This window comes from Blennius ocellaris (assembly GCF_963422515.1).
Source record: "Blennius ocellaris genome assembly, chromosome: 5".
Classification (NCBI taxonomy): domain Eukaryota; kingdom Metazoa; phylum Chordata; class Actinopteri; order Blenniiformes; family Blenniidae; genus Blennius; species Blennius ocellaris.
Window position 1 is genome coordinate 4,708,241 of NC_137654.1, and position 22,721 is coordinate 4,730,961.

The 22,721-nt window shown below is 42.9% G+C and overlaps 1 protein-coding gene across 1 annotated transcript in view; it reads right to left on the reverse strand.

Annotated features, from left to right (window-relative positions):
- Positions 1-842: 842 nt before the first annotated feature.
- Positions 843-22,721, reverse strand: part of ntsr1 (neurotensin receptor 1 (high affinity)) — a gene marked incomplete at both ends in the record, with an annotated part of 66,640 nt that continues 44,761 nt past the window's right edge. The window contains 2 exons of the mRNA XM_080497321.1: positions 843-1,095; positions 16,161-16,245. Coding sequence (XP_080353447.1) covers positions 843-1,095; positions 16,161-16,245 — 338 coding nt within the window. The remainder of the gene's footprint in view (positions 1,096-16,160; positions 16,246-22,721) is intronic.

The window sequence follows — 22,721 nt, forward strand, 5'->3', positions numbered from 1 at the left end:
CATGTTCCTTTCACCCTCTCATTCACAGTGAGAGTAAATCTGGAGTCAGCAACTCCACACACAATAATATTTTTGGACTGTAGGCTGAAGCCAGAGTACCTTGAGGAAACCCAAAGAAGCACAGGAGGGAACATGCAACCTTACAGACATGCTACAGCCCATCGTGACACCTGAGTATTCCCATTGTGAGGTAAGACTGCCAATGGCCACTAAAGCTACGGTAATTAAATTTTATTGAACATGGCAGCAAGACGATTAGACCAGGGATCTTTCTTGTGAGACAACCCCCCCCCCACCCCCCCCCCCCCCCCCCCCGCAAAAAACCAAAAAACCCAAAAGAGTATTTTTTCACTACTTTAGTCCCAAGGTGATTTAGGGTTATGTCCTGCTGAAGGGCAGTTCAACATATATAGAGGGGGAGATAGGTGTTTTAACCTGCAACCTTATGATTGAAAGACATTAGTACTGCACACTGAGAACATGCAGATGTTGTAAGACAAATAATACATCACATAATTTGAGATATATGAGAGTATAAAGTTCAGAATAGGCGTGTATGTTTCCCAAACAATGAAATGAAATTCTGCTTTGACGTTTGATATGTTGCAATTCCTATTAATTAAGCTGAAATGCATGTAATCAATCGCGCCCTGTCTTTTCTGACAATTTACACAAATGTCTTTTTTTTGTTGGATTCAAACATGACACAGAAGCAACACACAATGAAATGTGTGATCTCTGAGTCCGACGAGTGAAGGAAGTTCCATTGATGAAGTTCAACCAATGATCTCAAATCGGTTTGATGGTCAATTGTGAGAAATGCCTTTTTAGCTGAGGCTCCATCAGTACGCCGTCTCTTTGATGATGTTGGTGGCCGTGGTGTGGTTGCTGGAGATGCTGATGGAGTGGCGGGTGAAGTGGCGCTGTCGCCTCCGAGGCGTTTGGCGGCACGGGTAGAGGTAGCGCAGCGTGGAGAAGAAGATTTGGCGGTAGGTCGCGGATACCAGGTTGTAGAGGATGGGGTTGATGGCCGAGCTGACGTAGAACAGGATGTTGGTCAGCATGTAGAAGTAGTGGTAGAAGTCAAATAGACTGCTGCAAATAGACACCAAGCAGAGGAGACGTATATTAAAGAGGGCTGCCACAAACGATTATTTTGAAAGTCGACTAATCACTGATTATTTTTTCCAATAGTCGACGAATCGGATCATACGTAAATTGAATGTAAAACATAGAGCTTATCGCACCAGCATGAAGCTGCTCTTATATAACCATCATTGGTTTTCAGCTTGAAGTGTTTAAGGTATATGCTAACTAAAAATAAAGACAATTAAGATGATAGTTCATTAAACCGCTAATGAAGTATGCTTGTAGCAATAAACACTTCTTTAACTTTGTAGAATAAAGTGCAAACAGCTGAGTAGAATAAGGAAAAGGCACTTGCCTAAACAACACAAATATAATTATAAAAAAAAAACTTCAGGTTTATTGTTTAGGTTGTTTTTCTTTCCTTAATTTGTCTTTGGTATCAAACATAGCAACAATGAGGTAGGCACCTGTAACTAAGGAATGATTAAAATGTTGGTCTCAGTGACTCCAATATAACAAAAGTGCATTTTGTGCTCAGTGCTCACAACTGTATTCAACTTTACTACACTCTTACGCTATAGAATCAAAAACTGCACAAGGCTCTTGTTCAGAGCCAGGAAAATTAGCATTTCTACATGTCTTGGAAAAAGGCTTGCTCTCTTTTGAAAGCAGATGTTCCCTACTGCAGAAAAAATCCGCTCCGATGGGGTGGAGGTTGCAGGGATACATGACTGGTCCACACATCAGAACATACTTTTTTAGCACTGAAACATAACGTTAGCAAACATTAGCGTTACCACATTTCCTATTGAAACACATCACTGTTGTAACGTGACAGAAAAAGCATGAAATATGTGTTTGAAGGGCGGCTAATGAATGAAATCGTCATAGCTAATTTTAATGTTTACAGCTATATGATATAAGTAGTAAGTTAGCTCTCTGGTTACGCTAATATTAGCAGCTAACTAGCCAGTTAGCTTGCTGAGACGACGGTCCCTTTTCATCTTTGTCATAAGCCACAACGTGCTTCCTTTTCAGGTGCTCATGCATCACAGTTGTGCTGCCATGGATGGCAAGTTCTGTCTTGCAGATATTGCATTGCACACATTTCTCTTTTGTTTTCATAAAATGCTCCAACACTTGCCAGCCCCCCGTAGGGTGGCTGGGCGCACCCTTAGAGATAGGGTGAGGAGCTCAGTCACCAGGGAGGAGCTCGGAGTAGAGCCGCTGCTCCTCCACATCGAGAGGAGCCAGCTGAGGTGGCTCGGGCATCTATTTCGGATGCCCCCCGGACGCCTCCCCAGGGAGGTGTTCCGGGCATGTCCCTCCAGTAGGAGGCCTCGGGGCAGACCCAGGACACGCTGGAGGGACTATGTCTCTCGGCTGGCCTGGGAACGCCTTGGGGTGCCACCGGAGGAGCTGGAGGAAGTGTCTGGGGCGAGGGAAGTCTGGACAACTCTGCTTGGACTGCTGCCTCCGCGACCCGGCCCCGGATAAAGCGGTAGCCAATGGATGGATGGATGGATGGCTCCAACACTTTTGAGCTCCGTTGCCGCCGGGTAGCCTGGTCTGGTGTAACTTCAGGTGACATCACAGCTGACCCCGATTACCACTACTGCATGTGTGTCAGGGACAGAAAGGCAGACGCGGCCTTGGAAGGTGCCGCTGCAGTTTTGAGAGAAAAACAAAGATAAAAAAACAAAAAAAAACAAAACAAGCATTGACTATTAAATTAGTTGTCGATGATTTTAATAGTTGACATAATTGTGACTAGTCAACTAGTCGTGGCAGCTCTAATATTAAAAAAACAAATTTTCAAGATTGTGCCACTTTAAACTTCTTATCATCAACAGATTTCATTGTAATGAAAAAGGCATAAACATGAAAGTAAATTCATCAGCCGTTAAGTCTCAAAATGCAAATGAATACAAAAAATGAACTGAATCTCTTTCCCTGATGGTGGGTTGTAATATAAAGCACTCTGCATCTCTGTTGACATCCAATAGGTTAGTGACTGAAGTTGTTCAAACTGTATGGTTACTGTTAAAGCCCTACAGGCTGTGCTGCCTCACCTCCACCTCTGTGTGTGTTAATATGTTGCATCAAAAAGTGCTGTTATGGACCGGTATAGTCCGTTACGGTTCGGGTTTCTACCGCAAGAATTTGTGATTTTCCAGAAACATCCGCTCCAAAGGCGTTTTTTCTCTCCCCCTCTGTCGGGGTACCAGGACCATGGAACGGGTCTCAGTTTGAGGAGTCGTCTGCTGATTGGTCAGTGATTTACTACACCCTCAATATTTTAATATGTCGGCTGGATGAATCCTCTGCTGTTAGCGTGGTTAGCTTTGCACTGTTTTTTTTTGTTTTCTTTGCTGCTCAACTTTCATGTTGGTCGTGAAAGAGCGGACGTGGGGGGAGACTGGTGCTCGGGACTTTGCATCACGTCCGAGCTTTCTGTTCGCAGCATCGCGTCCGTGCGCCGTGCCAGGTCTGTCTTTGCATCTCGTCCAAAGTTTCTGTCCAAACGCGATGCAAAGAGACGTTTGGAGCCTCCGTGTTCCGGTGCGGAGCTTCCGGTGCGCGATCAACGCCGGTGTGGCTGCTCCAGCGTTTGAGCAGAAAGCAAAGGGCAACCCGTGTCCTGGTGCGGCTCTGTGCCGTGGCCAGCCGGGGCGTGCTCGGCAAGTCACTGGAGCGGTTCCCTCTCTTGGGACCAACACGGAAGTTGCAGCTGCAGCTCTGTGGCTGCAAAAAAGTTAACGAAACTAGTGCAAAGCAGAAGATGTAAACAACAACAACAACAGAAGATTCATAATGTCCAGGGGCCTCATTTATAAACGTTGCGATATAAACAAAAGAATGCGTACGCCACTCTCTACGCAAACCGTGGGATTTATAAAAAGAGAACTTGACGGGAAAATGTGCGGTCCTCCACGCCAACTCTGACCCATGCGTACGCACATAACTGGGGGAAGGACAAACTGCGCCACTGATGGCAGAAGAAAGAAACAGGAGAAACTGTGTGAAACCGATCGTGTAAAATAAATAGTTATATGACCTCTCATATATGGACAGTGTATTTGCAAGAAGTGGATAGTAAAAAATGTAATTTCTACAATGAATAAACAAACATACTCCCTGGAGTGCACACGGGAAACATATGATTAAGACAATAGTAAGACAACAGTAGGGCAAATGATGTTTACACTGATATGAATGCAGTGTAATATCCTACATCATATAGCCCATATAGCAGTGTTGGGCGCAGACTGGAGGCTGTACGTGATGGGTGGCTTCTAGGTACGGAGAATTCATGTGGAAATCCTGAGACTTGCAATGTTGTAGGAGTGTTTAACCCGTTCAGCGACCTTGCAGGCGACAGTGGAGAACCCTAACCCTCCAGCGGTGGCTGCTCACCCCTTTTCCTCACCCACAAGGCGCAGAGGAGAGGACCTAGAATCTGCGCCACAGCCAGGCGCGCAGTATTGTGGAGCGCACCATCGGGCTCCTGAAGGGCAGGTGGCGGTGTCCCCCTCCACCTCCGTCACCACTCCACTCAGGAGGGATTCCCCGATGACCCCCGCCAGTGTTTCCTCCAGTGGGGTGAGCTCCGGGTGGCCCGTCCCCCGGCCCGGGGCACAGACGCTCTGCCTGTGTGACGCCAGGCGCTTTTTTGTGTCTACTTTGATGTCGGACCACTTTTTTTTCACCTCAGCCACACTCCGACCTTCTGAGGCCACAGCATTGACACCATCCGCCACATGCTGCCACTCTAGAGCCTTTTTGGCATTGGTGACCCCAACACTGTGTCCACCAAATAATATCGCCTTCCTCTTCTCCACCTCCCCGACCAGAACTTCCACCTCACACTGGGTCAAATTGCGTTTCTTGGCTTTTCTTTCTGCTTTCGGCATGCTTTCAGTCATGAATCAATATTCATGAGAGGCGTTCCTCTGAATATTTAGAGGCAAATATGGATATTTTTGTGCGTAAGCACTTTCTGCGTTTCGTGCGTACGCCAATTTTGACGTCAATCCTACGCACAGTTTTATAAATGAGGCCCCAGATCTGCCGCCTGGCTGAGACGACTGTTTTAACGTCAAATATCTGCATAGCTCTAAGCCCCGCCTACTTTTGAACCTACTTTCTGCAGTGGAAAGCTTTGCGGTGGAAACACGACATTTGATGTGTGTTTAGATTAGTTTTGATTTCTGGTTAAATCTTAGACAACTTTGTCAAGTAGCTTAGTGAAAGCACAAGTTATTTAGTTTAGAGTTAATTTGGCATTTTTGTTTTGTGTTCGGCAAACTGTTGTTTTAAACTTTAGTTAATGGCTTTCTAGAAGAGAAGCTTCCTTTTTGTTTTATTTAATCAGTCTTTGTATCATTAGCATTGAGGTACTGCCCCCCTGTATTCCTTTTTGTTTGGCAGGACCTGTTTGGCCCTCCTTTGTACTTGTATTAGTATTGTAAACTTTAGGATTACCAATAACCCCCCCCACTCCAGTCAAGTCCACCTGGTTATTGTTACTTCCTACACGTACACCATCTCCTAGCAGGTTGTACCAGTTAGGATTTGTTTATCTGAACATACCGACTGGCATTTTCTTACACTCTCATTAGTGTCTTTCAAAGTGAGAAACGATGGTTGTTTATAGATAATGCCTGTAGAAGTTTTGACGATCAATATGCAATAAAAGCAATTGTTATGCAAGATTGTAACATTTATTTTCTATTGTTATTTTATAATGTCAAGATAAATTCAGCTCTAAAAATGATTTTGATTTAATATTTAGTTTCAACCTTCAGTGATGTCTTTCTCTAAGCATCATTACTGATAAGTAAAAGCAAAAAAGGTTGGAAAAGGAGTTGAATTTCTTCTTCATTTGGGTTTAACTGCAGTTGGCACCCCTAAAGTTGCATTACCACTATCTGCTGGTTCTACCTAGTCCATACTATTCCTACCACCAAATGAAGAAGAAAGACAGCTTCAAGAACCACAATCTTGGGGTTTTTCTATGCGACAAACCCCATCACAAGCTCGCCCTGCTGAAACAGAACCTTACTGGAAGCACAGAAATGGACATGAATCCAGGTGTTGGAAAAATGTTGCTTTAGGATCGTGGTCATCTGGGTAGCTTACAAGGCTGAGCTTAGATTGATCTGTGTTTGTCTGCTGACTTAAAACAAGGAGGATTCCTCTCTGCAGCTAGACACTTAGAAGCTGCTTTTCTTGATTTCAAAGGGCAGAGAAGCCCGACAGACTTGCTGAAGCCTTGTAAGCATTTTGTAAACTAAATGACTTGTTGGTGTGATGACAGCAAGGCTGGAAACCAGGAGAGTTTTTGAAAAAGTATTTTCCAGATTCTATACCCTCCACCAGGTGTTCGAGGGTTCATGAGAGTTCGCCCAACCAGTCCACATGTGTTTTGTGGATCTGGAGAAGGCGTTCAACTGCGTCCCTCAAGACGTCCTGTGGGGGGTGCTCCGGGAGTATGGAGTCCGGGGCCCTTTGTTAAGGGCTGTTGGGTCCTTGTATTCCCGGAGCAGGAGTCTTGTTCGCATTGCCGGCAGTAAGTCGGACCTGTTCCCAGTGCACGTTGGCCTCCGGCAGGGGTGTCCTTTGTCCCAGGTTCTGTTCATTACCTACATGGACAGAATCTCTAGGCGCAGCCGGGGGCCGGAGGGGGTCCGGTTTGGGGACCACAGGATCTCATCTCTGCTATTTGCAGATGATGTGGTTCTGTTGGCTCCATCAAACGGTTCGCAGCCGAGTGTGAAGCAGCTGGGATGAAGATCAGCACCTCTAAATCCGAGGCCATTGTTCTCGACCGGAAAAAGGTGTCTTGCCCCCTCCAGGTCGGTGGAGTGCCCTTGTCCCAACTGGAGGAGTTCAAGTATCTTGGGGTCTTGTTCCCGAGTGGGGGAAAGCTGGAGCGTGAGATCGACAGGCGGATCGGTGCGGCATCTGCTGTTATGCAGGCGTTGTATCGGTCCGTCGTGGTGAAGAAGGAGCTGAGCCAAAAAGTGAAGCTCTCGATTTACCGGTCGATCTTCGTTCCTACCCTCACCTATGGTCATGAACTATGGGTCATGACCGGAAGAACGCGATCCCGGATACAAGCGACTGAAACGAGCTTCCTCCGTAGGGTGGCTGGGCGCACCCTTAGAGATAGGGGGAGGAGCTCAGTCACCCTTAGAGATAGGGGGAGGAGCTCAGTCACCCTTAGAGATAGGGTGAGGAGCTCAGTCACCCTTAGAGATAGGGGGAGGAGCTCAGTCACCCTTAGAGATAGGGTGAGGAGCTCAGTCACCAGGGAGGAGCTCGGAGTAGAGCCGCTGCTCCTCCACATCCAGAGGAGCCAGCTGAGGTGGCTCGGGCATCTGTTTCGGATGCCCCCCGGACGCCTCCCTAGGGAGGTGTTCCGGGCATGTCCCTCCAGACCTCGGACACGCTGGAGGGACTATGTCTCTCACCCGGCCTGGGAACGCCTTGGGGTTCCACCAGAAGAGCTGGAGGAAGTGGCTGGCGCGAGGGAAGTCTGGACAACTCTGCTTGGACTGCTGCCTCCGAGCCCCGGCCTGGATAAGTGGCAGACAATGGGTGGATGGATGGATATTTTCCAGATTGTAGTGACGGCTTCTTTATCAGCCCCCAATCAGAGCCTCCAGCCAGGTAACACTTACTAACACTGATTGTCCAATCACCATTCAGAGATTTGTATCTGTTAGAATGTATCTAACCTTCAAACAACTGAACAATGACTTTTAAATGATGTGCAATATGAGGTAAAGACTTGAGAACATTTTAATGGGTTCGGACAGAATTTATATTTCACTGTGCAGCACAGCAGGGAGGTTTAAAACATGTTTCCTGACTGTACGGACTCTGAGAGGAGAAGGAAGTGGGAGATTAAGCTGCACAGCAGGAGAGGAGGAGAGTGCCAGAGATATACAGATTAAATAAAGAGAGGCAGGAGATGAAGGGGGAGCCCGGAGTATATAGACGAAGTGGACTTTAGGTCATGACATAAAGTTTGCTGTGTGCAGATCACACAAAGAAAATGAAAGCTGAATCGCAGCCCAAGACGATGTTGGTCAACATGATTGCACAAGAATAACACATAAAAATAAACATAAACATGGATGGAGCCTCATCATTGTGGCATTTATGTGTCTGGAGAGAAATTCTAGTAGGAGAAGGAGGAGAATATGGACGTGGTCATGGCTCAGAAAGAGATATGCCAATGACAACTTTATCATTCATTCACTCCTTGTCGTCTGTCTCTGGTATTGAAACTCAGCTCTGCCACCAAGTTGTCTGGAGTCTCTCTCTCGTCGCGCGTTTCTTTTTTGAAGTGCGTTTCTGTATTGTAGCGCGTTTGCTCTTGTCGGCCACCGTACAGGACGGTTCATATAGCCCCACCAATCAACCATTAAACATGTCTGTCACAGGATGGTGACAGGAACCACAAAGGAACCCAAGACACTTATAGAAAGAATTCCTTCAAGTCAAACAGGGAACATCTTGCTGTGAGACAAAAGTGCCATCTGCTCCACCACAGTGCAACACTAACATATTTTTCGGAAGAATCAAACAAAGCAAATTACACTCACTTCTTTGTGACATAAAGGACATTTCAGTGTTGCTGCTGCACAGCTGGAGCAGCGCAGGATTTCCAGGGGAATGCACAGTGGGATCATTTTGTGGTGTTGTGTTTCTTTGTGTCCACGGGCAAGGCAAAGAGGAGTGAACAACGAATAAGGTTGCACAGCGACTTCTCACAAGCCACTGATGGAGACGAAGGGAAAGCCAGAAGGTTAGAAATCAGAATCTATCGACATGTTTGTAGCATGAAGCTGCTGAGTGTCGTCTCACTGACTCCAATCTGTTGTATCGACCTGCTCTGCTCCGGCACTGGACGAGGGGTCAATGCGGCGCGAAGTAGCTCACTGACGTGTGTCTGTCTGCATACTGGGTATTAATTACAGACCAATGAGGATCAGATTGAAACGGACAGCAAGGACAATATTGGACATGACCTTTTAGGGCTGTGAGCTCTGGAAATTCTGTCTGTGAAATGGAGGCTGACATCAACGTTGAGTAAACGTTTGCTTAGCTTTCTTAATTCAGATTTTCCTACATTGGTAGCCTTATCAACATGCATTTCATTTACGTACAACAACTGTTTACATAAAAACAATTGTTTATACTGGACCTCAATCCATTTAGTCCTTATATATGTATATATTCTATTTGGGAAACACATTTTTGAATCTATAGAATGAAACTTTACTGACCCCACCAAACAATTACTTCTGTTGAAGAAGTTCGATTACTTTTTACTAATGGCCGACCTGCAACAGCCCAGACAGCTCCTCCTTGTAAGGTTAGCGCAGATCTCCACCAGGCATGTAAAGGTGGAATAAACATACCTGCTCTGTGCAGGTTCACGTCTCGGATGACCTGAATCCTTTATTTACACTTTCACTCTATTTTCCGACTATACTGGTACATTGTGTATCGCTGTACGTTTCTTTCTCTGGATATCCTGTCGCTCCTCTGTGACTGAGTAACTTTAGAAAAGCAGGGCTTCCTGATGTTGAACTTTTTTTTTCTTTTTGAAAAACAGCCTTTTCCATGGGAAATGGGAGAAAAGCTTTCCTTTCCTGCTGCAGAGAAGGGAAGAGGCCACTAATGCGGTTGTTATGACACTCGTCCTGAATCCTGCGATGTCTGCGGCAACTGGAGCACGAGAAAGAAATAAGAGTCCTTACCTGTCAATAATATATTCTCTGTGGGAATATCAAAGGGCAATGACAATACTGTAAGCATAAAGCATTAGTTTGAAGACGTTCTCTTTTAAGGAAAAACTGCAGGAACTCTGTTTCGACAAATATTGGATTTGTTGTCAATGTAACAAGGAGCATTAAAGATTTCAAAGTGAGTTTTAGGAGGCCCAAAGGACTGAGAAGACCTGCCCTTTCAATGTGGGAGACTTGTCAGTTGTAATGTACCCAAGGATTGATTTCCACCTCAGCTAATTCTGCTTTTCATTTGCCTCAAAAGCTCTGAATTCCTGAGTGACGTCCCGTTATTGGTCAAATTAGTTCATAGCACTCAGTTTATCTTAACTTGGCTTATTTATTAAGCCATAGAACAATATAGATACATCCAGTAGACCGGCTCTGACTGGAAGTCAAACAAACGTATTGCAAAAGACCAAGTGAACTGCAATAAATCATTTCTCTGCACTGTGTTCATGCTGCGTACCTTCAAAATGACACTATTTCTAATATGAAAGACAAATCACACAATCCACAGGCTGACACATCTTCGACTTCAGTGTTTGTGTCATGGTGCTTGTTTTCATCTCACCTCTTAACATTTTATTTTCAGGTTCTCACACTGTGTCTCATTTCATGCTCCTTGACTTCTCCTCCTCGTGTCTGATTGCTGCTCCCTGGCCTGATGTGGCGATGATGGTTCGTCTTGTTGGGTTGTTTGTGCCCCAGTTGCTTCTGTCCTCTCTGTGTTCCTGTTTCCGCTACATTTCTTTGTAAGTTTTAAATTTTGCGTCCCTTGCTCCACCTGCTCCTCGACCAGAGCTTCAAATGAAGCGAGCTCTCGTCACCTCAACTTCTGAGTCGTTCCAGGACATTCATCACAAATCAGATTGTGATGAATGAAAAACCTTCTTGAAATATTTCTACATGTTCATTGACCTTCATGGTCACACACAATGCAGGAGACGTGAGCAGGCAGCAATGAATTCACACCATATATCATAAACTACTCACAAAACGTTTGTGATATTCCGCTTTTGGGTGAAAATTATTTAGGAGTGATAACATGACCAAAACTAGAACAATAAACAACCATTTATTGGTTTAAATGTTCCCCTTTTTTTTACATTATTGTTTATATTATAGCTTTTAACTTGTCCTCGTTAGTTTTAGTGCATTATATTACCATTTATTCAAAGCACTGAGGATCAAAACTGTAATATATAAAAAATAAATAAAAATAAAGTCCAGTTTTAGCCTTATCTTATTACTTATTGAACTGAATTGAACTGAATTGTCACTATGGAGAGTTGAATGAGTCATCGGCTGGAGTTTCATTGCCTATTTTTTAATGATTCACATTTGGCGTGAAGTCAGTAAACAACAATTTCAAGCTCTGAACACCGACCTGTTGCTGTCGGGAATGCTGAGACTCCTAAAGATAAATAACTTCATAACGACTGGATGCATAGCACCATTAAACAGGATGTTGAAATGTCGGGAATAAAAGTATAAAGTCGCTGGGTGAATACTTATGCATGGACACGTGAAAAACATATCATGAAGAAGTACAAATAGTTATTTGTCTGTGTCGTGGGAAAGATGAGATAAGGTGACAGACTGCCATTCAGGGGAACATAATGGAAGAAGTCCAGGTGCTCGTTACGAGACAAGTCTGAAAGAAATGTGACTGAAAAACAACAAAGCTCCAAAACTTTCTCTACATCGCGCTTTAAGTCTGTATTTCTGGTCCATTGCACATACAAATGAGTTTCTTCCACTGCTTTCACCTGCTCAGGAACATTTAACTCGACTGGTAGTGATTGATCCCCAGTAAATACAGATACCATCGAGTCGGCATCTTTTCAAAATTCTTTGTGAAGTAAATAAATAGTCATTTTTCTTGTAACAATTAGGCTCTAAGTACTTTTATTTTTTAAAAGAAGTTTATATTGGTGAATTGCAGAGCTGCTGTCTCCCTATGAGCCCACGTTTAGCATGAGCCTTATCTAAAGCTGTTTGGTGCAGAAAGAATGTCTCATTACTCCGAAAGTGACTCTTCCTGACAGAAACATTAATTTTACCGTCATCAACTGTGATGGGTAAGAGTTGCTTCTTCATCATCATTAGTTTAATAATCTGTTTCTTATGAGAAGGGAAAATATCCAGATTATGGAGGATACATGGTGGCTCATCAGGTTACTGATCATTAAGATGTTTTTGATGAATTACTGTTTGTAATCGGTCAGTAATCCATGGTTGACTACCAGAATCAGGATGTGACTGAGATCTCTGAAAAACAGCAGATTTACTTCAATTACATGAATAGACTTATCCAACACTAAGGACAGTAATTTTTCACTTGAATTGTGATCTCTGTCAATTTCTGAGACTTCCACAAAATTACGTTTGTTTCATACAAGTGGCCATAAAGTTAATTTTCCTTATATTCAATAACCACAAGAAAAAGTTTCAACTACTGGAGGGAGTGTCTTAACTGAGAGGCCTTCAGTGTCTGTTCAGCGTGTTCCTCATCGGGGATTAAGGTATAGTCAAAGTGACTGTAGACAGTGACCAGTAAACTAACTTTGAGAACTAAAAATGATCTTTTAAAGAATCAGTACCAGGAAAATGTGCTTCATCTTGTGATTCAAGTCTGTGGAAGTCGAGAAATTTAAACTCAGAAAATGTAATCATACATTGAGAAACCAACACGTCTATTATTTATTTATTTATTTATTTATTTGCAGTCAGTTTACAATGTAAATATTGTATATATTGTTTTGACTAAGTGCCAATTTTACAATATTTTTACATGATATTATTTTTCAATGCTTTTTGATTTTACATTGTAAAATCAGCAGTTAAAATTTTTATTAGAAAAAGTAATATTGAAATTCAATAAAACTCAATAATATTGACAGGTAATATTTCCTAACTCAGTGGTTGAGAATTTTCAGAGAGCACGCTTTAACAGCTTTAGTTGTCACTGTGGGAGGACGGGCAGGTCAGGATCAAACTCTGTTTTAAAAAAAAAAAAAAAAAAAGAGAAGAGAAATCCAACAAAAACAATCTGATTGAACCAAAACTATAAATGGAAGCAGGCAGGAAACTGAGAAGACACCGTGGCGTGACTCGGCAGGAGCACAATCTGAAGTTACACAGGAGACGTTGAAGCCAGAGGGACAAACGGAGACGGAAAGACAAACTGAGAAGTTCTGAATGCAGCGGGAGGCTGACCAGACGAGGCTCAGGTCGAACCGCTCAGGAAGTAATCAACGAGAACACGGGGGGGGCATGAACGGAATAAAACTGCTCCAGAAAACACACCATAAGCCAATAATGGCAACGACATAAGAAAAAGACACTATGAGGACAAACCAGGAAGAACGAGGAGAAGAAACACAAAACCAGGGTCCAGGACCAGTCCAGACTGTCTGTGTTAACAAACCAGAGTCTTTCAGCCTCTGTGTTATTCAGAAATGTTCTGCTTTTTTTAATTATTAGTGTAAAACACTGTTCCGAACATGAGGTCTGCAAACCCCCTTCAGGTCCAGAGGTCATGGGGGGGCGAGGCACTGCCTCACACAGTTTATCCAAACTGTAAGGGTCTGTGTCTGTGTCCATGTCTCTTCCCCTGTGTTCACTTCCGTCTGTCTGTGTCTCTGTCAGTTGACCTTCCTGTGTCCTCCTCCTCTGTGTGTGCTTGTGCAATCAGCCTGATTTGTCTCACCTGTGTCTTCCCTCATGTATTTCAACCTGCTCCTTCACGCCTCTGTGCTCGATCGTCATTGTCGCTGGCTTCACGCCCCCAGCCCATTGGATCCTGTTTTGCCTTTTAGACCTCTCCGCTTTTTTTGGGATTTTGCCGTGTACCGACCCCTGCCTGGACTTGGACTGCCTCTGGCGATTGTAAATCTGTTTGATCTGACTATTTAATAAAACCTGCAAATTTGTGAGAGTGAGCTTTTGGGTTGTCTTTGGACCCTCACACAAACTGAAGCACAACCGTGAAACAGCACACTGCTTGTTTTTTTTTGTTTTTGTTTAAAGAATCCTACTTTTGTTAAGTGATGAGTAACTTTGTTCCGACCCATATTTGGCTTCACTATCAAGTCAAAGGTCAGAAATGTCATCCAGTGTTTGTTAGAGACAAGCCGGGTGGGCTCCGAGGACGGAAAAATCCACAGTTGTAATTGACCTGGTGAATTTTTTTCTTTGTTCTTTAGAGCATCGGCATGAAACTCATCTTTGTTCTGCGGCCATATAAAGCCCAACTGGACCTCAAGTGGGTCGGAGCAGTAAACTGTGCACAAGGTTTTCTATCAAGAATCACAAGCACATTAGTTCAATTCAATATTGTTTTTGTTGTTGATAAAAGTTCAAATTTAGAGAGAAACTGGGTACAATATTGTGTAATCTTTTTTTTTTTTAATAATATTTTTATTGTATTTTCAAACAAACGACAAACACGACAACAACACAATGGCTCACATACAGCACTATATACATTTGTCTAGATTAAGATACTTCTCAATTCTTGACAGTAACCACATAAGCGATCAGCTCAAAGCACAGACATCCCAGTGCAAGAAGATGAACAGGTTGTACACAAAGCACATCACGCTGACCTCGGGAATCCCCGCAACTATATTGTGTAATCTTTAATGGCAAAACTCCACGGACATGTTAAAAACTGCATTTGCTTTATTTACAGCGCTTGTGTTATTTTGACGTTAAGGTCAGGCTGTTTAAATCTACAGAAAGATCAGCAGCAGTGTCTCAAAACAAGCCTCTCAAAACACTGGATTTCTGCGAGTGATGACCAAATGAAGCTCCAATAAAGCTTCATGAACCACTTTCTATATTTCCTGACTCCACCAGATGGCGCTCTTGGTTTGCAGATCCAGTCTGAAAGACTGGCAATGAAGGCAATGAAACATGTGTTGATCAGACAGTGCCATCTAGTGGCTTCAGGAGGTAAAGACAGTGGTTCATGAAGCTTCATTGAAGCTTGATTTGGTCATCACTCATTTCTGCAGTCATTGACATGCAAATTCACTTTCAATATGTACTAATTCTACTTACTGTGTCAGTCTGCAATGCTTACCTAAAACAATCAGCCTCTAGCAAATAAATCCGAAACAGCAGTCACTACTACTCTAGTAAATTTCGTCAATTCTTTTTTCTTTTGTAATTTTCACAGTTTGGCAGGCTGTTTGTATGCCCAGGCTGTATATTTGGCAATCTTACTATATACGGCGATGTAACCCAAGCCTACTGTTCTGTGGAGTTGCTTCATACAGACATATGATGTTCAGTAACTGGTACATCGATCCTTCACATGCAGCAGGTCGAGACTTTTCAAATGGCCACTCACTGAAGGCATGTCTGATTTGATCAGGGGAGCAGTACGAAGCATGGGGGGGGCTAATGGTTAGCAGAGTGACAGAGTGAATGAGAAGAGAGCAAGAGAAAAATGAAGACAATGCTAAAAGGAGGCAGATCAATCAAAAAGATGTAACTGTCCTGGTCCGAGCTCCTTGACTGATGAGCTCTTGAAACATTAGTGTGTGTGTGTGTGTGTGTGTGTGTGTGTGTGTGTGTGTGTGTGTGTGTGTGTGTGTGTGTGTGTGTGTGTGTGTGTGTGGCTGTGCGTGTTAAGGAGTGTGTGTGTGTGTGTGTGTGTGTGTGTGTGTGTGTGTGTGTGTGTGTGTGTGTGTGTGTGTGCGTGTTAAGGAGTGTGTGTGTGTGTGTGTGTGTGTCTGTCTGTGCGTGTTAAGGAGTGTGTGTGTGTGTGTGTGTGTGTGTGTGTGTGTGTGTGTGTGCGTGTGTGTGTGTGTGTGTTAAGGAGTGTGTGTGTGTGTGTGTGTGTGTGTGTGTGTGTGTGTGTGTGTGTGTGTGTGTGTGTGTGTGTGTGTGCGTGTTAAGGAGTGTGTGTGTGTGTGTGTGTGTGTGTGTGTCTGTCTGTGCGTGTTAAGGAGTGTGTGTGTGTGTGTGTGTGTGTGTGTGTGTGTGTGTGTGTGTGTGTGTGTGTGTGTGTGTGTGTGTGTGTGTGTGTGTGTGTGCGTGTATTCTTCACTGTTACTGGGACCTGATCTGTTTTCATTCCACATGATGTGACATTGTCTCTTATGGACAAAACTCTGGGTTTGGTTCAGGTTAGGGTTGAGCAAGTAGTAGTTTTAGTTGTGGTTTGCAGGTCAGCCGCAAACGAGCACAAATCTATTAAATGAATTAATGCAGCGTGGGAGTGTTTAAGACGACAGAAGCCTCGTTACTCACTCAGACCAGTCGGGCACGTAGCAGAACATGAGACGACGGGCGTGATAGGGCAGCCAGCAGACCACGAACGCAACCACCACGGCCCCTGAAGACAAAGCGGAGAGAAAAGGCTTCAGAAGCCAGCAATAAACATTAGCAAGGCGGCCATCACATATAACAAGACAAGAGTAATAGATGTTGAAGAATGCCTATTTGTGGATTCTTCACAATTTCCCAGTGATTATAATGACAGTGTTGAACTGTAGGATTCCAGCAAATGTCTCAACTGCTGATTTTTCATTGATGACAGAACATTTCAGGGCAAAATGATTGTGTCAAGGGGTTTGATTGTAAAGACATGTTTCACATGTGGGTCACATCAAATGGAACATGCATTACTTTTATTTTACAATCAAGAACATGCATGAACAACAATAGAACTCGATATGCTGAGGCAAGTAAAATAATGCAATCTGTTAACTAAAGTTGAGTGGGAAAAAAAATCTACGAAAAAACAAGCGAATTTCGTACAGCCATCTTCTAATCATCCCCAAAGTCACATTTATAAACTTGGGTATTACAAAGGAATACAAAATGATGATGCTCCCCCTACCATGCCTAACTGAACACATTCACCCACAAACCCATGGTCTACACACAAGATGCTCGCCCTGTACTTTGGTGTTTCAAAATCTCTCTTTTCAAAAGGTGTTTTTTCACATCTGCACTATCATGGATTTTGATAGTTTCTATATTTGTTTTTCTGAAAAATCCTGTTTGTCAACACCACTTTTTAGAATCCAAGAGCAATATGAATCTTTGATGGCTGCATGCAACAAATTACTTTTGTTGGTGTTGTATAGTGTTATTTTTGTCAACTATATTTTACTTTATTCTCAGTCTTTTATCCATCAGCCTTGTTTGATATCATCACATTTCGTCAGCCTCCAGCCGCCAGCCGGGGGCTTGTAAGTCTCCCCACACCCACCCAGTGCCTCTCACCCTGTGTAAAGCCCAAGTAGGAATAAGACCATCCATGATCACAGAGTATGGTTCCAGAGACAATGTTGTGCATGGAGGTGAGCTAGAGTATATCTCGTTGGTACCTCTCAACCTCCCACACCAGCTCCGGGCCTTCCCCTCAGTGAGGTGAACCTTCCACGTTCCAACAGCCAATTTCTGTTGCAGGGGTCCACATTGCCACTTGGCTCTCCGCTCCCTCACACTGCATGAGTAAAGCACCTCATCCTCATGTTGCACTCTACAGGTGGTGGATGTGTTTGGGCCTTGGCGCCAGACCCGTCTGCCTGGAGTGACGCTACAAGGAGCATGTGCTCCAGATGGCATAGCTCTGAAGATCACTAGACCACACAAGCCTTTCCGCCACGACAAGGCCACGATGTCAAATAAAAAAGTACCCTCAAATTATGCTCCCTCGTCCTCCTGGGCTCTGATCAAACTATTGTCTCGGGTCTTCTCTGTCTATCTCTGAGGTTTGTTCTGAATCCTCCTGGGGCATCTAAACACTATGGAACATGAACCGTGCAGCACACCCAGAAGGGACGAGGCAGCAGAAGTCAAAGGAAACTTCTGAGCAGTGTTCATTTTAACAACAAACTCTGGTTTAGTTTTAGTTTTCTGAATAACACACCATTTAGATTTCGTCATACTTTAGCTTTCTGAAACATTTTAGTCTTAGTCAAGTTTCAGTAGTCTACAAATCACAAGAGTTTTAGTCGACTAAATCCACAGTGGACTTTGTCGACGAAATGTTTCTCCAAAATAACCAGTCAATGGAAATATCCATCAGTCTGTTATGGAAACTACTTTTATACACTTGGCCCATGGTTACCTTTGTCATCAGAAAACTGAAATCAACCAAAGCTGTGTAACTAAGACTGCAACTGTAGTAACTCCAACACAAGTAAATATGATGTAAACAACTAAATTGTTGAGAAATCGTCCCACGAACTGCAAAGTTTAGAATGGCTCTGCTGCTTCCGCGGAGAACAGTCTACTCTCAAAACATTTTCTCTAATTGCTGTCTTCAAAACGTGTCCCATAGGAACAGCTCTAGTTGGATCTGTCTGGTCTGTAAGTCCTGCCCGAACATGTTTGTCTCATTACAATTCATTGACTAAAGTGTCCATTATAATTTGTCATAGTCTTTATCTTCATGTATTACTTTTTGTTCAGTTTTTAGTAAGTATTCGTCCATGAAAAAAGGTTAATTGACTAATATTTTTGTCAGAGTTTTTGTCAATGAAATTAACACAAGCATTTGAAATAACACATTATAATATTTAGCGTATAATTTACTTTCATCAACAAAAGAACAAAAGAAAACTCAACTTCAGTGTTTTAGGATGCCTGCGATCATCTCGTCCCATCTCATGTTCGTCCCTTCATCACAAGTGTGATCTTGGGTTAATCACACTGTAATTTGTCTGTATTTTTCATTCGGATCACATTTTAGGACCAATTAAAAGACATTTCTCTCATAATGGTTGAGTGAAACAAAAATCCACCAGGGGAAATAAAAAGCAATTGAATGTTTTCACAACCTGTACCAACAGTCAAAATCATTATCCATTATCACATTGATTGCACAGTGCAGACCTGCAGCAGTAGGTTTAATCAATGTCACAGATATTTAGCCTGATTTCTATTCAGGTGTGTGAGCATGACAATGCTTTTCATCTGAATTGATCGGGATTCAAATAGAGATGGATGAACTCAAGATGGCACATAATAGGCATAAGGAGAAAAAAAATTGATGACTGTTTCAAAAGATTTAAAAGTTACTGATTCCATGGAAGAATGAGTCACTTGAGCTGAAAAAGGCAAATGACATGACCGGCTCTGTTTGGTCTTTTGACAAGATTTAATCAGGTTTCTATCTGCTGGTTCTCCTCTATTCTTTTGTGATTGGATGACAAGGCGACAGATTCATGGCGCTGCAACGTCAATCGGTCTTGTTGAGGGTTTATTGTGCTTTCAATCTGTTCTCCTCAGGGCTTCTATCAATACACTTCAGTCACAGCTGGAGTTAAACCCTCTATTGGGCATATGAAGTCAAGAACAATGATCGCTTCATGATGAAAACAAAAAAATTGTTGTGCAACACAATGATTCCTGTAAAGCTACCAAAGTGGTTAGATTGTGGCTCCCCTGAAGGTGCTCAAAAAAGTTATGGCGAGCCAATACAATATAATTCTTGTGTCAGGAAGTAGCTGGTCAGAATAATTAAGAGAAAAGGTTTTTACGTTGAGAACTTGAATTCCACGAAATGTATCCCTTCAATGTTCCAGAAATGACACCAGAGGCTGAACAAAGTCTTTAGGATCAAGTGCCATAAATGGTGGACCTGCCACCCGCTAACTAAAAACTTATTTTTACCCTATTTTGATAATGGTACAATTAATTTGGCACATTTAATTTAGTGACCGACTCATGTTTATGTGTTTATGTTCCCTGAAGCAGCCTTTATGTCTGCATGTCTCTGCAGCCCGTCTATCGGATTATACAGAAAGCAAGTTTTTTGCCTGACTTTCCTTCATATCACGAGTGGTGAAAGACATTAGTGTTTACGCACACACCATACAGCAAACAATTCAGATTAGTCTTGTTGGAGATTTCACCGGACCACAGAAAAAGTTTGTTCCTTTTATAATGATTTAAAAAAGTATATTTGTGTCACCCAGGAATTACTGACCAACCCACCCCCCACTCAGAGGACCTACCCCTTCCTACGGACTGCCAAACTCTTCTGCTGCATTCACCTCTTACTTTCCTGGACTCCTAGAAGGCAGGCTGCATCTAGCAGCACAGCCTGTTAGCACAGAATGGCTAACAGCTAATAGAGGAGGCCTGACCCCAGAAGGCCTCATATCCTGGAGCTCCACCACTGAGGCACCCAGCGTCCGGCCTCACTTCCACCAGGGAAGAAGCAGCCCTGTTTTTCCCCCCAGGACCGAAACTCAGAAAGGCCACAGCTCACAGAACTATCTCTGCTTTTTCCTCCAGCAGCACGAAGCTTCATCACAGATCTCAAGCAACCAGCTCCTTGGATCTGCAAGAGACAACCAAGACGTTGCAAGGACTGTTCCTGAACCACAACTCAGCTTCATCTTGTTCTTCTGCACAACGCAACACAACCAGAGTTATCAACGAAGGCGCTAACTGCAAACCCACGAGGTCCCCAGCTCAACAACCAGCCCTTTCTTCAAATACACTACGGACGTGGTAACGACTGGGCATTTGTTAGTTAAACAAATATGCCATGCATAGAACCATTTAATTTTCACGTGTTGAATCTATTACTTGTGATTTAGTTCTCCTGGTGATATTAGCAGTAGTTAGCAACCTTAGCCTCACGCAAACACAGGGTTTGCAAGTTTATCTTTACTTTACTAACTGGTTAACTCCCAATCCTACACAAATCACATCAACGTCAACATCTAACATGTAATTGAAACCATCTGACGCCTCCAAATGTTACAAAGCTAATTGCATTCACAGAAACTCAGAAAGCAGATGCTAAAGACTGGCTTCCTTCCTCAATGTGTTCTATGAACCCATGGCCAAGACCTGGGTTGGCTGTCTTGCTTTACCACTTAACCACCATTTTTACAAAGATTACTGAAATGCCGACCACTTCTGTGTCAAGAACTCTAAAATTCTTCACGCTTTACTGTTATTTTGGTAATTGCTTTACATTATACTATTAATTGAAATTCAAAATAAATAGCCGAGTACATCTTTTGAAACTGTTAAATAGGTGGTGCCCTCCAAGCTATCTGATGCATATCAGACTACTTTTTTTGCTTAATATTTAATAACTATCTTTGAGAACTATTAATCATTATCAATAGTCAAACTGCTAAGCGCACAGGCAAAACCCAACATATTGGCGTCATGTTCCCTTCAACACAGTCTTTAAAACTGTACAGTCCTGCTGGTGAACTTGCAGAATAAAGACTCCCAAAGATATAATGGGTCAGTATTTTGCAAATCTTATTGTCACAACCCGCAGATGTCTCCTGTTGTGTTGTTGTTTTTGGGCGTGTGCGAGCGTAGGCGGAGCAGACGGAGCAGGACGCACACCTGAAGCGGATGAGGAAGCCAGTATTTAAGGACCGGGATTCCAGGCACTCATCGCAAGATCGTTACGTTTACTCTGCGGTACCTAGACTCTGCCCCTCGAGATTATTGTTTTAAGTTGTTCGCTTCTTGTGTGGAAGCAGCTCAGTATTCTGACCTCCGTTTGTTCTCCCGTGCAGTCCCGGTGTGCGCCACTCTGTCCTCCTGGGAAGATCCCGTCTCCGTGACGTCCGCCTCTGCTTCTCCGATCCCTCGCCACGGACTGCCGCCCCGTTGGAGCGACTTAAAATAAACTTTATTTTCAAATTACATCCCGGACTAGTTGGCGTTTGAATCCTGTTCACCACCATTCCTGACACTTATGTTCAAATCAGATTCACAGTCATATTAAAGAGTTTAGGTATTAATGAATCCACAGTTTGATACACAGGGCTTCATTTGCTAAGATCATTTGCATAATGTGTATACCATGCTTTGGGTTTGCATATATGTATTCAAGAGTAACACCATTTGTGACAATGTGAAAAACAGATAAATGTAATGAGCTGTAATTTTGCTCATTGAGAGACTGGATGGTGGGCCGAGTCTCCACAAGCACAAAATGAAATGTGACACAATAAAGTTCGATATCTACCATATGCAGAGGGATTTGAAAAGCTTTGAGGTCTATTGTACACAAATTTAAATTTGTGGTCTGGGACAAAGTAAAAACAAAACAGCATGAGAAGAGATTTCAAAGATTTCAAAACCAAGACATGGCTACAACACAGGAAATATGTTAAACATGCTTTCTGCGAACATCTACAAGTGTGTGCGTAATATCAAGCCTGCAACTATTTTTATATGCACAAATATTTAGTACAGCAGAGAAATAGTTGTTAACAAGAGACAATGTATTACTGTGGCCACATTCTATAAATGTCCTGCCATTGTGACTCCAGAGATAAGGCACAGAATCCTTGGTGAGGAAGAAATGGGAGCCAAAGGCTTGAAACATCCATTGAAGTTGGTTAAAATACTGTATTTGTTTGTCTTTCGTAAATCATCAAACATGTATGATGAGCACAGCAGGACATACTGGATGAAAAACTAAACAATATAATAATATAAATAGCTACACAGCCAAATTCTACAGACGGTTTTTAAACAAATGTCAAATTTTGAAGAAAAAACATTGCGATGTGTGGCCCAAACACCATCCTTACATTCAGAACTGAGCCAACCACAATCTGGATCCTTATTAAAAGAGATAGAAGCACCTATTGTTGGCTGTGTTCCCTAAAAATCAAATGGTTTGTGTCCAAATAGCTTAAAACACATTGTGATTGTCTAAACTTGTGATTTAGATGTCAATATGACCATACTTGACCACGAAAATAACTCTGAAAACCAGTATATTTAGTGGTCATGTTCTGCCCTGCTAATATTTTAGCTGCTTGCAGCAGCTTCTGTCTGAAGAGGAAATTATTTTGTGTTGCC